Raw genomic sequence first — 14,584 nt, 5'->3', positions numbered from 1 at the left:
AAAGCAGGGAAGGTTCTTTGGGCTCCTCTGTATATGCACCCACATAAGGATCAGGCACAATTGACACCAAATATTTTACTGTGCTAGTTACTATATTAAAATAAATGTGAACATGTCTGGAACTTGTATTACGTACTTGGAAATGTAACCCTTACTGATGTTTTATTGAAAGGCTATCAACACAAATACTAACCTTAAAACAAGAAACATTTATTCTAGCAGTACACAAATTACTTTGCTATGCTTATTTCTATTCATAAACATCATTGCTAATTTGATAACAAAAAACAGATTACACTGAATACCATATGTGGTTCTTATATAAAAAGTCTAGAGATCCCAGGATAATCAGAATGAACTGTATTAGTATAGGTGCACTCATCCAATGAAACCAATAAAACCACCACTCCTTCTCATAAATCATCAAGGCAAGGGCAAAGTAACTAGAAAATAAAATAACTCCATAAAAAGAGAAATTACTGTGAACTGAAAATCTGTTCATGTTCAAGTACATGATGACTGTTATTGCATTTCTCCATTAGAGTTCTTTTAAATTAAAGAGAGGAAAGTAACAGATCAGGATTTTCAGATGGGAGTTGTATGCCTATTTCCTATTACCACATGTCTAGACTAGGATAACAGGGGCATTTTTAAAGTGTATAAGTTAAAGTGTTTGAATTAACATGTTAGCTGGTTAAGATGAAACCTACACATTAAAATACAACTTGCCTCATTTACAACAGGGTTTTATAATGTGTTGATTAAAACTTTTAGCTAATACTTTTTTAAAAATCTCTTTTTATCCTAACCTAGGAATACCCTGATGTGGCAGGGTTTAGAGGATACCTGTGCAAAGATCTCACTCATTGCAGTAAAGACAATGACTGAGTGGTGTATTGCTACACACTACTGAATTAGGAAGGAGCCAAAAAGAAACCTGTGGGACAAAAAAGGGAGGAGGATGAAGAACAACCAAACGAGACAAAGAAAGAGCAGTTAGAGAGATACGAATTTGCATGTCCCAAGTGAAACTTTAAGGCAATTTATGGCATAAACTTTTAGTAACATGCACAGAATTAGTATTAAGCTTCTATTATACATGATTCAGGCCCTTGGGTTGTCATTTACCTTGACCTGTAATTCTATATTTCTGGAAATCAGGCTGAACTAAATATATACACACACACTCTACATCAGTGTTTTCCATGCTTCTGAAAGATAAGCCCCTCTTCAAGAAAATGAAATCAATCATCTACTGCCTCACCCCCACTAAGTGTTAAGATCTGCTCATCCGAATGTATACATTTTCTGTGCTGCCTTTTTCCAACCCCAGCTAGTCCTTCAGGTGCTGCCCCACATAATGTATTGTAATAAGTTAAATGAATTTAAAATGTTACATTTTTATATAGATATAAGAGAAAGGCAGTGACCCAGCTCTGGACATTTCTTATGCAATATTCTACCAGAATTAACATGTATGTACAGTATGTTAAAAGTTGAGTCTAAAGAATTGATTTATACCTGGCATCTACCATTTGCGCAGATATCTAATCCATGCTGACCACAAGAAGTCCCATCCATCACCTTTTCTGTTAGAAGAATAGGTTGATCCTTTCCAACAGGGGAACAATATAATGCACAAGGCTTTTCTTTAATAGAAATTGGTGAAAAAAATGCCAAGTTAGTAAAACTGATTTAATAAAAGTAAAATTCTTCCAAACCAGTGTTTTTTGTGGTGGTGCCCAGCTTTCTTAATTATATTAATCAACATTAATTATAACAAAAGCGTATTTCATTTTATTTAAGGCAAATGAAAAAAAGATACTGAATCTTTCTTCTATGGCTCTTTTTCCTGTTAGGAAACAACTGTATTAAAATCTTCAGTCTACATAATACACATCACATTGACTGTTAGAATTAGAAGAATATGCACATTTCAGCTGTCTAATATTTTGATTGTAAGAGGAGATTACTTACCTGTGTCTGGAGGTTCTTTAAGATGTGTGGTCCCTATTTGTATTCCAAACGTGGGTGTGCATGCACGCCATGCGCTGGATCAGAAAGTTTTCAGCAGCAGTGTCTGTTGTCTGCATGGGCACCTTACTTTGCAACATGCTCCAGAAGAGGCTATAAGAGATTGTGTGGGGTGATGCGCCCTCAATCTCCCTCTTACCACTGAACAGAGAGTCCACAGCAGAGGGGATGGTGGGCAGGTATTGGAATACAAATAGGGACCACACATCTCAAAGAACCTCCAGTTACAAGTAACTCTTCTTCTTTGAGCCATGGTCCCCAAATGTATTCCAAACTCGTGTGGGTGTGAAGACATGATAGGTAAGGCCGACTGCAGGATGGCATGTCCCATGGTTGTGTCTGCCCACTGGTTGATGGTGTAGTGTGCTATGAAGGTGTGGATGGAGCACAGGTTGCCGCATGACAGATCTCATGCCAGGGGACGTCTGCCAGGGAGGCGGCAGTGGTTGTGTGTGCCCTTGTGGAATGGGCCATGATCCTGCTGGGTCGTGGGAGAGCACACAGAGCATTCAGTAATGCACTTAGGGATCCATTTGGATATGCGCTGTGAGGAAAGGGCTTTCCCTTTCGACCATTTCTCAGTGGCCATGAAGAGGTGTGGGGAGGTGCAAAATGCATGAGTCCTGTCCAAGTAGAAAGTCAGTGCCCTATGGACGTCCAGGGAATGCAGTGTCCTGTCCATGGGAGTGGTGTGCGGCGTAGGATGGAAGACCGGGAGATGGATGGACTGGTTGAGATGGAAATCAGAAGCAAGTTTTGGGAGGAACTTAGGGTGAAGGCACAAGGAGACTTTGTCCTAATGGAAAATTGTATACGGGGAGTCAGCCATCATGGCCGCCAATTCGCTGACATTCTGGGTGGAAGTGAATGCCATAAGAGGACCTTCATGGATAGGTGTGTGAGGGAGCATATGGCCAGTGGTTTAAAGGGAGGCTTGGTGAGGGCAGACAGAACTAGATTAAGGGAGGGGTAAGGGTAAGGACCGGTGGGAAGCAGTTCATCAGGCCCTTCAGAAACCAGATAGTGATAGGGTGGGTAAACACCGACTGTCTGTCCAGTGGATGGAGGAAGACACTAAGTGCTGTGAGGTGGACACAGATCGAGCTAAGTGCGAGGCCCGAGTTCTTAAGCTCCAGGAGATAGCCTAGGTTGTTGGGCATGGAGATGGCCTAGAGGGGAAGGTGGTGGCATTACACCCATGAGGTGAAGTGCTTCCACTTCATGGCGTAACATGCCCAGATGGAGTCCCATCTGCTGTTCATAAATACACAGCGGACAGGTGACAAACGGGCATTGTCTACATGTGAGCCCATCCAAAAACCAGAATGTCAACTCAAGCGGGCCAGTGTTGGGGTGTTGAACTCTGCTGTTGTCGTGGGTGAGGAGATGGATTCACGAGCGGGCGGACAGTCTTAATAGATCAGGAAACCAGAACTGTCTGGGCCAGCACAGGGCTACCAGGATGATTGTGGCTTGGTCTCAGAGGATCTTGCGCAGGAACCTGGGGGTGCAGAAAAACAGAGGGAATGAGAAAGTACAGGGAGTAAAATCCCTGGCCAAGGAAGGGGGCGGGCATGGGTTAAATCACACCCTTCATGAGGAGGGCATCTACCTTGTGTTGGAGAAGGGTGCCATGGGCAAGACTCCCTGGAGGCATACTAGGGGGGTCCCAGTGGGAGGGAAAGGTGAGGAACTCTATCAAGTTGCCATGTTGTATGATCTCCACTACCCAACTATCCATTGTGGGCCATAGGTAGTGATGTGACGGGTCCACAGATCTTGACCGATGCATCAAAATAGGGCCTTTGATTGGTGCTGTGGCATGGCGGAGGAGGTGGCCATGGCAGATGGGTGCGGGTGCTCAGATCTAGAGCACCGTCAGGCCAGCTCCTGGTACTGGGTATAGGTGGGCTGGTACGTTGGGTACGGGTGCAGAGGACTGGAGAGTTGCTCTTGAGTCCTTCAGGGAGTGCAGAGCTTCATCTGTTTTGGCAGAGAACAGCTTCCTCGTCAAAGGGGAGGTCCTGGATGGTGGATTGGATCTCCCTGGGAAAAATTGAGGATTGCAGCCACACTTCCTGTCATATCACAATGCCGTGGCCAGGGAGTGGGAGGACATGTCCACTGCATCCACTACAGTCTGAAGGCTGACCTTGGCTATTAGGGAGCTTTCCTCCAGCAGGGCCTGGAACTGCTGTCATTAGTCCAGTGGGATGTCCTCCAAAACTCTGCCAGCTTTGCATAATTATTAAAATCATACTTTGCCAGCAGAGCCTAGTAGATAGAGATACAGAACTGCAACCCATGAGGTCTAGTCACTTTGCCGTCTTATCTCAATGGGTGGAGGTAGTGTGTTGGTGTGTCTGTTCTGTGGCTGCATGCACTACCAGCGTGGCGGGGGGCATAGGAAAAAATAAAGTCATGCCCCTTAGCCGGCATAAAGTATCTATACTCCCTCCTCTTGGGGCTTAGGATGCAGGAGGCCAGCGCATGCCACGCTGCCCGTGCAGGTTGCAAGATGGCCTTGTTGATGGGCAGAGCAATGTGTGTTGGTCCCCAATGCTGGAGGAGGTCCAGCAGCTGGTGAGGTTGGTCCTGGACCTCCTCCAGGGGGATACATAAGTTGAGGGCCACCTGTGCAGCAACTCCTGGTTTTGGTGGTGGTCATCAGTAGGTGAGAGGTTGGAGGGGCTCAGGGCCTTGTCCAGAGAAGAGGAGACCACCATCAGGACCAGGGACACTTGCAATACTGGGTTGTGCTCTAGGTCTTCTTCTGGGTCTGAGCTGGGTGATTCCGGTGGAGGGATCCAGTGGAATGGTGCAAGACCACCAACAGGGGGTACACCTGGTGATAAGGGTCCCATGCGGGCCATTCCTTCCATGAGGCTGGGTCCTGGGGGTACTGTGGGCCCCAAAGGCACAGATACCACCCTGATGGGATCAGAGCGCAAACTGTCTGGTGTGGCAGATGCACTTGGGAATCTGAACTATGCTGGGAAACTGGGGAGAAGGACGGCTCTTCTACTGAGAAGCCCTCTGAGTCCAAAGAGACCTCTGGAAGTGGTGGAGATGTCGGTGCAGGCAGTGCCGCAACCTGTGGAGGTGGGTCCCAGCTGAGGCGGATCGGTGCATCTGCCAGTGTAAGAGGCTGCAGAGTGAAGAGAAGTGGCAAGGGTGAGTACAGAAGGTCTAAGTGTGCTGTAGGGCTCAGCGGTTCCACCCATCCTAGTATCCAGGGCACATCCCGCTGGCTGCTGAACCAAGAGGGGTTGCGCAGAGAAGAGCCCAGTGATTCCTGCCAGGGCTGAGGGGCACGTGTTGGCGGGCTGTCCTACCACTCAATTGGCATGGAGACCAACGGTGCTAGTGTCTCTCTCTTGCACTTGGCCCTGCCCCCTGCCTTTGTGGCTTGGCAGGGTCCTCACACAACCTCTCACCCAACTGGGCCTGGCTCAGGGCAGGAATGCAGTGCAATGCTCGTGGTTCTCCTTCATCACCTTGTCATGTGTCGGCAGTGCTGGCAGATCCGGGTGGAGGGTGGAACACTCACTGCTGGTGAAGGGCGGTGCACAGCCTTTACCGACAGTCCAGGACTGGACTCTCTATGAGGCCAGAACACTTCTTCCACGAGGAACTTGGAGAGTCACAAGACATGGCTGTCATGGGTCTACAATGGAAAGTACTTGCAGATGTCACAGAACGTTGCGAGGTGCGCCTCTCCCACACAGTAGAGACAACAAGTGTGTTCATCGCTCACTGAGAATGAGGGAGGACATAAGGCACAGTTTTTAAACCTCGGAACATGGGACATAGTCCCCCAATGAGGTCAGGGTGGTCCCCATAAAGGTTGACTAGCTACACTAACTTTTTACATTATTTACAGAACTACTAAAGAAAGAAACAGAACTAACTATGTACAAATGGACTATTGTTCTTGTAACAACTATGAGTGCTGAAAACTTCTGGCTTCAGCACATGGTGCGCATGAGTACCTGCATTTGGAATATGTATAGGGACCATCACTTGAAGAAGAATCTACACTTTTATTTCGCTATACTTTTGACAGATAATAAATACTAGTTAAAAAAAGAACTTAACACATTCCGGATTTTCTAACTATGCAGATTAAAAAAAAAAAAAGCATTTATTTTTAAGAAAGTACATTTCCAAAAGAACCACACACACATTTACAAAGAACTGAAAATGCTTTCCTACTGTTAGAATAAATGAGGGGGTTTCCTTACTGCTTTTACATCTATTTTATGAAAATATTGCATGAATAATTATGTAAATTGATTTTTTTAATTTAAAAAAGCCTAAAAAATGATCTTACCAAAAGGCTGCTTTTCACAAACATAACAGTTTGCACTATCATTGCCAAAGCAACAAAGATTAAAGCCCTGTCATTGGTAAAATGGAACAAAAAATTGAACCACATGTTCATAATATCTTTGTTTACAGTTAGCCTGTTGATTTCACTCCCAAACTGTTTGTAGATTTTTTGATCAATATAATTACAATTCTGGCTTTAAAATTAATTTCACTTAGTCACATGTACTGTCCGCCTCTGTACCATACTGACTTCTAGATAGAATCTCAGAGGCCTTTAGCTTCGTGAATGGTTTTATCAAATATCAAGGGTTCACATCTCTGTCAAATTAGAAAGTATACTTGAGCTAAACTTTTCACCCTTTTAAATTTTGTTTTAGCCAAGTCATAGAATACTGAATCTCTCCTGGAGAACATGTATCAGCACTTTTGAAATGAATGTCTTAGCAAGACATAATTATTTGCTTCAAGTAGTACCTTCATATACTTTCTTTAGAAAAGTAAAACAAAAACAGATAAAATGAAAGAACACAACAAAATGTGGTTAAGGTTGATGGGAAGCATACAGTAAGACATACTTGGCTGCAACAAAATAAAGAGGCTGGTTTAGCTCTCCCTCCCTCATTTCCATCATCCCTATTTTGCAGTCCAATGTAATTCTGCACAACTGCTATCACACAAAACCTCAAAAACTGGCTTAATATTAAAAAGTCCTATCTGCCCTTTTCTAATTTTAAATAAAATTTATTCTCCCTTCAGAATGCTATTCTGAATTATCCACTTCAAAAGCCACCTATAATTTATACCAGGGGTAGGCAACCTATGGCATGCGTGCCGAAGGCAGCACGCAAGCTGATTTTCAGTGGCACTCACACTGCCCGGGTCCTGGCTACCAGTCCAGGGGGCTCTGCATTTTAATTTAATTTTAAATGAAGCTTCTTTAACATTTTAAAAACCTTATTTAATTTACATACAACAATAGTTTAGTTATATATTATAGACTTATTGAAAGAGACCTTCTAAAAACGTTAAAATGTATTACTGGCACACAAAACCTTAAATTAGAGTGAATAAATGAAGACTCGGCACACCACTCCTGAAAGGTTGCCAACCCCTGATTTATACAATGCTAATTTGGGAAAGATAGCTATAACGTTCACATACTCAAGTTGCCTAACTCCCTTCTCAGTTCACAAATCTTACTTCTGTAGCACCTAGTCCAGTGAGGACTACTCCATAAATGAGGTACTGTTCAGCAGAAAGGTGACAGAATGAGGCCCTTTATTATTTGTTAATTTTCCAAATTGAAGAAGTCCATACCAGTTGTGTATCATGAAGCACAGTTCTGCATCAGATTGACAGTGAAGAAGGAATTGGGAGGTTGAATTCAAGACTACTTGGATCATAGGCTAGATACCTTCCATGCAATGGGAAGCAGCAGCTTCAGACTACTGCAGCCCTGAGGCTTCATGGTAGATAGAATCTCTGTTTCCACTAAGCAAACTGAGCAAAGAAGCCATCCTTCCCCTTCCCAGCACAGAACTACCAAAGGGGGAGCTGTGCAATGGAACCAGGATTTTGTCTGCAATAATTATTACATTGGTAGAATTTAGATTCATATGTAAAATCTAGAAAGGACTATGCAATCACTTATTACTTTTTATTGATAAATACACTATCACAGAATGGCTGTATGTTGAACAATATTAAAAATAGTAAGCATAACTTGTTGACCATTATCAATATTTGAAGGACGACACTCACTATTAAACTAGGCAATCATTATCCTCAGACAAAAACCAAAGAGATGGACCTTTCACTAAGCCCCAAAGGTCAAGAGAATCTGGCTATGGCTGACCCACTGAGACAGTGAATTCCAGAACCAAAGGGGCTCCACTGAGTAATAGCTATCTTACGTACTTACATGGTGCTCATTACTGTAGTATCTGAGTGCCTCACAATCTTTAATGTATTTATTCTCATTACACTCTGTGAGGTATGGCTATTATCCCCATTTTACAGATGGTGAACTGAGGCAGAGTGAGACTAAGTGCCTGGCCAAGGTCACACAGGAAAGTTGTGGCAGAGATGGAAAATGACCTAGTCACTGGAAAATCCTTCCTTACAGACATCCTCCAGACATTTAAATTTAGAGTTACCAACATATCTGACCCCAGTGAACTTCAACTGCTGTGATGGAACAGATGAAGACAGTGGTCTCTTGAGCTGTCATGATGCAAGCCATATAGGACTTTACAGATCCAGAGCCAACTCCTGGAATTACATTTAGATTATCAAATAACAACTTTCCACTTACTGAAATGTGTACAATACTGATATTTAAAGTTTAAACTGCCTTCCAGTCTCAGTGGTTGAGTGGTTTGACTGGATTGGCAGACTCCCTTTTGCTGCCTGGGTGAGGGGAAAGTCCCTCCCCTCCCCTCCCTCAATCTATGTGGCTACATTCAGCTTGGAGGGAAAGGGAGAGAGTGAGGTTGAGTTGGCGATAGAGCAGGGCATTTGAGTCAATCCCTGAGTGTCCAAATGGCTAGTTTAGGGGAGATGGCTACCCAGGATTGGTTGCTGGCCTGCCCATCTCCTCCCAGTTCATAAGGCCCCTCGTTGGGCTTGGGAGCCAGCAAAGACAGTCCTGCTATCACCTGCCATGCATCCCTGTGAGTTAATGAACATGAGTGTGGCAGAACTGAGTCTCCTGGTATACCATGGAAATAGCCTGATCAAAACCACAGAGGCAGCAGAGGTGCAGAAAAGCCCTTTCCCTCAAGACAGAATTAACCCCTGCTCTGAGGGTTTTTCCACTTCTTCACAGAACTCAGGAGGCCTACTTGGGTGCATAGGACTTTCTGAATTGTTGCAGCTTTCAGTAGGGCCCAGTGCAGGGTTATGGTAGCTATCAGTTGGCTAGTTCCTAAACCTGAGCACAGGGTCTATGAGGTGTCCAGCAAGTTTGGGTTTTGTCGCTTATGATGAGGTCTGTTGAGATCTAGCAAGGATCCTCATCTAGTATGTATCTCTCATCTCTACCCTCATTTACTTGCATGAGAGGGGAGAGTGACAAAGGGATCTCAACAGCTGACTACATCGATTCAGTGACTTAGTGGGCTAGGCCAAGGGTGTTTGACCTCTTGTTGTAAAGCCAGGAATATCTACACTAGACCACAGTTTTGCTTGGCAAGGTTTTGGGTACAGTTCAACTAGTGTTAATTTAGTTCAGTAAAGTTACAGCCTGCTGCTTAAACCCATGTTCTATGTAGTGTGACTTCATTCTCCATGTGTTCTTTCAATCTTTAAATTACACTTAATAATGCTTATGATGGAAAAGCTATATTGGATATTTCAACTTAAAGTACCTCTTTCAAGCTTTTGATTAACATATAATGCCCACTACAGGCACCACATTTTATTTGTATGTCAAATACAAGTGTTGAGTGAATCAACACACTACAAACATGACCCTTAGTTTAAATGAAATGGGACCCCTGTGAGTGACACACCATAAATGAACTATGGGACACCACTTTTTAATGCATATTTCTGTATTCATTTCTTTTTCTGTGCAGTGCCACTTGTCTTTTTTATACTTGCACCCTCTCTTCATTTTCTTACTGAAGAATTCTGACTTGAAATTTAAATTAAAACAAGACCCCATGGTTCCAAATTACAACTTGCCTTTATCCACATTTTTATTATTTTTACAATTTCTCATTATTTTTTCTCTTATTTCTGTTCTTCTTAAATAAAGGAGCTTCATTGATCTTGGGGCCTGAGGCAAGGCACCAGGCCACCATATATATATATATGCATATATACAATGTAAATATTGTATTATACAGTGTAGGTGGGTACCACACCCACCTTCAAGAAAGAAAAAACTTGGACACCGGACAAAGGTGTAGCACTGAATATATGGAAAAAGATTCTTCCATACTATAGAGAGTCCAATTAGAAGAAGTCATAGTTCACAAACTGTACATTCCCCAATTGGGAAGCTGTCAAAGGTCTTGCATGTCTTGTGTTAAATCATATTTGTCTATGTATTTGCGAACACACACATAACATGTATTCAATTAAACTGTTTTTATCTAAAAATGTGATCTCATTTACTCTTTCTTTAATGAATTCTGGAGGGAACCAATCACACCTACTCTATATGTCTGCCAACTAGTGGGTCATATACAAATGTTAATTTCTTTGATTCTCATTGAAAATATGTACAATTCTTTCAAAAAGAATGTGTTGCTCATATAGTGAGAAACACTGGTAATGTAAGGCAACAAATTACATTTGAAGGTGCAGTGTCTAATTAAAACTGGTATTTCTGAGCACCTTGTTGAACAGTGGCACCAATTTAGATATTTCTTTGTGGGGAGGATGGAATTTTGGTCCCTCCTCCTGGTAGGGTCCTCATTCTGGTCCATGCTCATTCTCCCCAGGGCTCTGGGTCTCTCTCAGCCAGAGAGCCTTCCCTCTCACTTACTTACCTGGTGTTGCCAGGACTCATGTTCTCTGGGGACTCCCCTGCACTCTGCTGTACAGGAAAGACTCCTCATGTGCCAAACTGCAACACCATTTGACCCACCTGCCCCACTGTCTGGATGGAAGGGCATCCAGGCCAAATTTGAGAGGCATTGAGATCCCGTGTGCTAGGTCTCCAATGCCACTCACTGAGGTTTGCCCAGGCCACTCCTCTGTCTGCACAGAGGGGCTGCTGGGTCAAATTTCAGTGGCATTGAAACCAGACAGCTTGAGTGATGCTCCAGATTGCTCCAGCAGCAGCTGTACTGATTTAGTACAGGACCACTGATTAAAAGTTGTCAGGCTTTACCCCAAGCCCTGCAGCCTACAGAATTTTGGGCAATTGAAAAAACCTTGGGGAGGACATTCACTTCCTCTGCTCCCCAATTGGCACAACTGCAGCTGAAGAGTGACAGAATTTGTGACCCCAGCTGTAAAGGGAGCCTGTGACACAAAACATAAACTAGTCTCCATCTTATGTTTTAGAAACAGCATAAGGAAATATTTGTTTCTACAACAGGGATTTAAAAAAATATACCAGGCAGTAACATTCTTTTCTTGAATGTAAATCAATGTATAAACATAATGAAAGTTAGTTTATAGCCCTCAACTTTGACTTTGGAAAGCCCTATGTCATAAATGTCACTGTGAGTGGGTGTACCAGGATTTCTCAGCCTCTGCTGGAGATGTTGCTGGAAGGAGGCCCTAGCCAATCAGAAACCACCAGGATACATAAGAAGGATTGCCTACTTCTTCTAAGGGGGAATTCAGGGTGAAGCTGGAACAGGTGAGGAGCATCTCAGTCCTAACCCAAAGCACTGGGCCTGGGCCTGGGCCTAACCATTAGACTGCATCTTCAGTTAAGCAGTGTGACAAACTGATTACTTTTGTTGTGAGGTTTAAAGGCTCATGCAGGTAAATTTTGAGTTTAACCTTACTTAACTGTTAAAGGATCACCAAAAAGCTCACTGAACAAGATGCTTTGCTCTTGGAAAGCTTTGACGGTCACCTTTGAGCAAACAATTCATCAGAATGAATTTGTGAGTGACCTCAGAACTTTGGCACTTAGCAATTCAAAAAGGTTATTTTAAGATGTAGGTACATAATTCTTTCTGACATGGATGACTGTTGTTAATATGAATGATTCTGACATTTTCTTTTAATGTTGCATTATAAATTGCAATAAAGCATTTCTAAATGATCTTACACCTCAGAATGAGTTTTAATACACATTAATTATTACATCAGTAAGTCATATCTTTATCTTTATCAACCGTTGATTATTTTAAAAATGGCTTTTGTAACTCAATTCCTCAAGTTACTTTCTTTGAGGAAAATACAATATGGCTAAATTTAAAGACAATTCAGTATAATAGCAGCTATTGTCCACATTCCTAGCCTGGACTTGGGTAGAATATTTTCTTTTCTAGACCATCAATATTTTGTGCTAACTGTAGCTTACAGATATCATAAACATTTGGTATCACTCTTTCCTTGGTGAGTGCACACTTCAAGGTAATAAAGAACATTGTTTCATTGTAGCAATGCATGCAATATGGATCTTATTTTAAAGCTTGAGCCTGATGAATTATAATTTTCTTTTTTTACACTGCTTTCTAAATGGACATTATAATATTGGATCTAGTACTTAGAAGTACATGAAAAGTTAAATGGGTTATAGTTTACTTTTACCTTCATCTATAACAGCCTGCCACTGGAATACATGCTTCTGATATGAAGGTCTGACAGCGAAGGCCTGACATTGCCAGTCCCTGAACGTAGGCATTCCAGCAGGACAAGAAGGATTCTCACATATTTTGTATTGTATTCTGGGTCCATGACAATCTCCTTCAGGACCTGGCCTAGAGAAGATGGAACAGACGTCTTTTATTTGTTGGTGACATTCTGCCAAACTCTTAAAACACAGTCCACTTCATTCAGTCTATATAAAAAGTTGCTTTAACAAGCAGACATCTTTTGATGAAATACATTAACACATTTTAAAAATCAACAACTACAAAATCAAACTTAAAAAAAACCTTTGGCTTCTGTTTTTCATCAATTCTCTTAACAAAGATTCACAAATTCCAAATTTTCATTTACACCTGGGAATAGATGGAGAGGGAAGTTCAACACAGGTATTCAAGACAGGTTATTATAGTCCTCCAGCTGCTTTTTTCAATATAATTCAGGTGGGTTTTTTTCAGCTCCCGATTAAGCCAAAGCTGAGTCTAAATCATCAATGAATGGGCACAACACTTGCATGTACTTTAAATTCACAGCTTTCTGCAATTTACTGGTGCACTGTTACAGTTTTCAAGTTCAATTCCCCTCCCTCTATACTTTCTTCTGGCCTTTCAGTTGTTCCTATTGGTGCTAATTATGGAAGAGCAACAGCAGACTACAGAAACTGGACAGTATGCAATTATTGGAAAATCTTGCCTGGAAAACTAGTGAAATTAAGACATCTCTAAGTGCTGGAAATAGTTTATAGGCATCTTATAATACAGCTAGAAGTGACATTCACATGGGAGGGAGCTAGGGAAGAACTTTGCACACAGCAAAAAAACCTTTTCTGTCAGAATACCTTGTTCAGTACACCCATTTCCATGTTTTCCTCATCTTCCATTTTACAAACTCCTCTATCCGTTTATCTCTATCTCTGGTATGTTTCTCTTGCTTTTTCTCCATCTTTTTCCTTCTTCCCACTTATGTTACCCATTCCTGTTATCGCTAATTCCCTCCCTACTATTTCTCTTATATTCCTTTCCTACGAAGGAAAAAATGGTGTTGAGAAATTGAGAGGGGACAATATTTTTTTAGTCATATGTTTAGAGTTCTGGGATGAAATCCTGGCTTCACTGAAGTCAGAGGTTAAACACTCCTTGCTTTCAATGTGGCAACTTTTTTTGTTTATTTTTGTTCAGACCTATTTAACTTAAATGCTTGTAAAAACTGTTGAGAGGAAAGATCTCTCTGTGACAGGTTTAAGCATCTGTCCAATTGAGGGTAAGACAATTCCCATTCCAGTTCTCATCTCCTTCAAGGACTCCTCCAGCAAACACATGGAGGACAAGACCTGATATTCTGGATATTTTTTTCAGGTGAAAAACATTTAAGAGGCATGAACTCACTTATTTTTTCCTTTGTAGGTCACCTTTAAAATATACTTGTATTCTTTGATACAGTACTTCCAGAAAACTTGACACTAGGTCCAACTTTGCTGCTCTCACTACACTTTTGCACAGCGGAAGCTGGTGATAGCAACAATGAAGACCAAGCTTCCTCTCACCCCGTTACAGTGACAATAAGCAGAGCTGTGCGAACAATCAAAAAATGTTTTTCATTAATATTTGTTTGATTTTAAAATGAATTTGTTTCAACTATGTTTGTTCCTGGTATATTTGCTATTAACAAACATTCTTGTAAATGAGTTTACTGTCAGGGCTGTTCATGGAAATAACAAAATTTACGTGACTACTGGAAAATATATGTGAACTTTCAGTTTGTAAAGTTTTGCAACAGAAACCTCATGGTAAAAGATCTCTTCCCTGGTTGGATGAGCATAAACATACAAAGTGGTTTGTGTATGCAATCAAAAGTAAAAAACAGCTCAGATCTCAGATATTGAGTTCTCACAATTAACTGACTGTGCACAATCTCCAGAGGAAGAATATTTTGCCAG

The 14,584-nt window shown here is 41.9% G+C and overlaps 1 protein-coding gene across 9 annotated transcripts in view; it reads right to left on the bottom strand.

Annotated features, from left to right (window-relative positions):
- Positions 1-14,584, bottom strand: part of ADAMTS19 (ADAM metallopeptidase with thrombospondin type 1 motif 19) — a 381,231-nt gene that overhangs the window by 63,417 nt on the left and 303,230 nt on the right. For all 9 annotated transcript variants that reach the window (XR_005600317.1, XM_039544208.1, XM_039544213.1 and 6 more), the window contains 2 exons: positions 12,592-12,761; positions 1,522-1,649 (listed from right to left, as the gene is read on the bottom strand). Coding sequence is in view for 8 of the 9 variants with exons in the window: in XM_039544208.1 (XP_039400142.1) it covers positions 1,522-1,649; positions 12,592-12,761 (298 nt within the window). In the remaining variant the exon portion in view is untranslated. The remainder of the gene's footprint in view (positions 1-1,521; positions 1,650-12,591; positions 12,762-14,584) is intronic.

This window comes from Mauremys reevesii, linkage group 6 (assembly GCF_016161935.1).
Source record: "Mauremys reevesii isolate NIE-2019 linkage group 6, ASM1616193v1, whole genome shotgun sequence".
Classification (NCBI taxonomy): Eukaryota; Metazoa; Chordata; order Testudines; family Geoemydidae; genus Mauremys; species Mauremys reevesii.
This window is presented reverse-complemented; position numbering and strand designations above follow the sequence as displayed.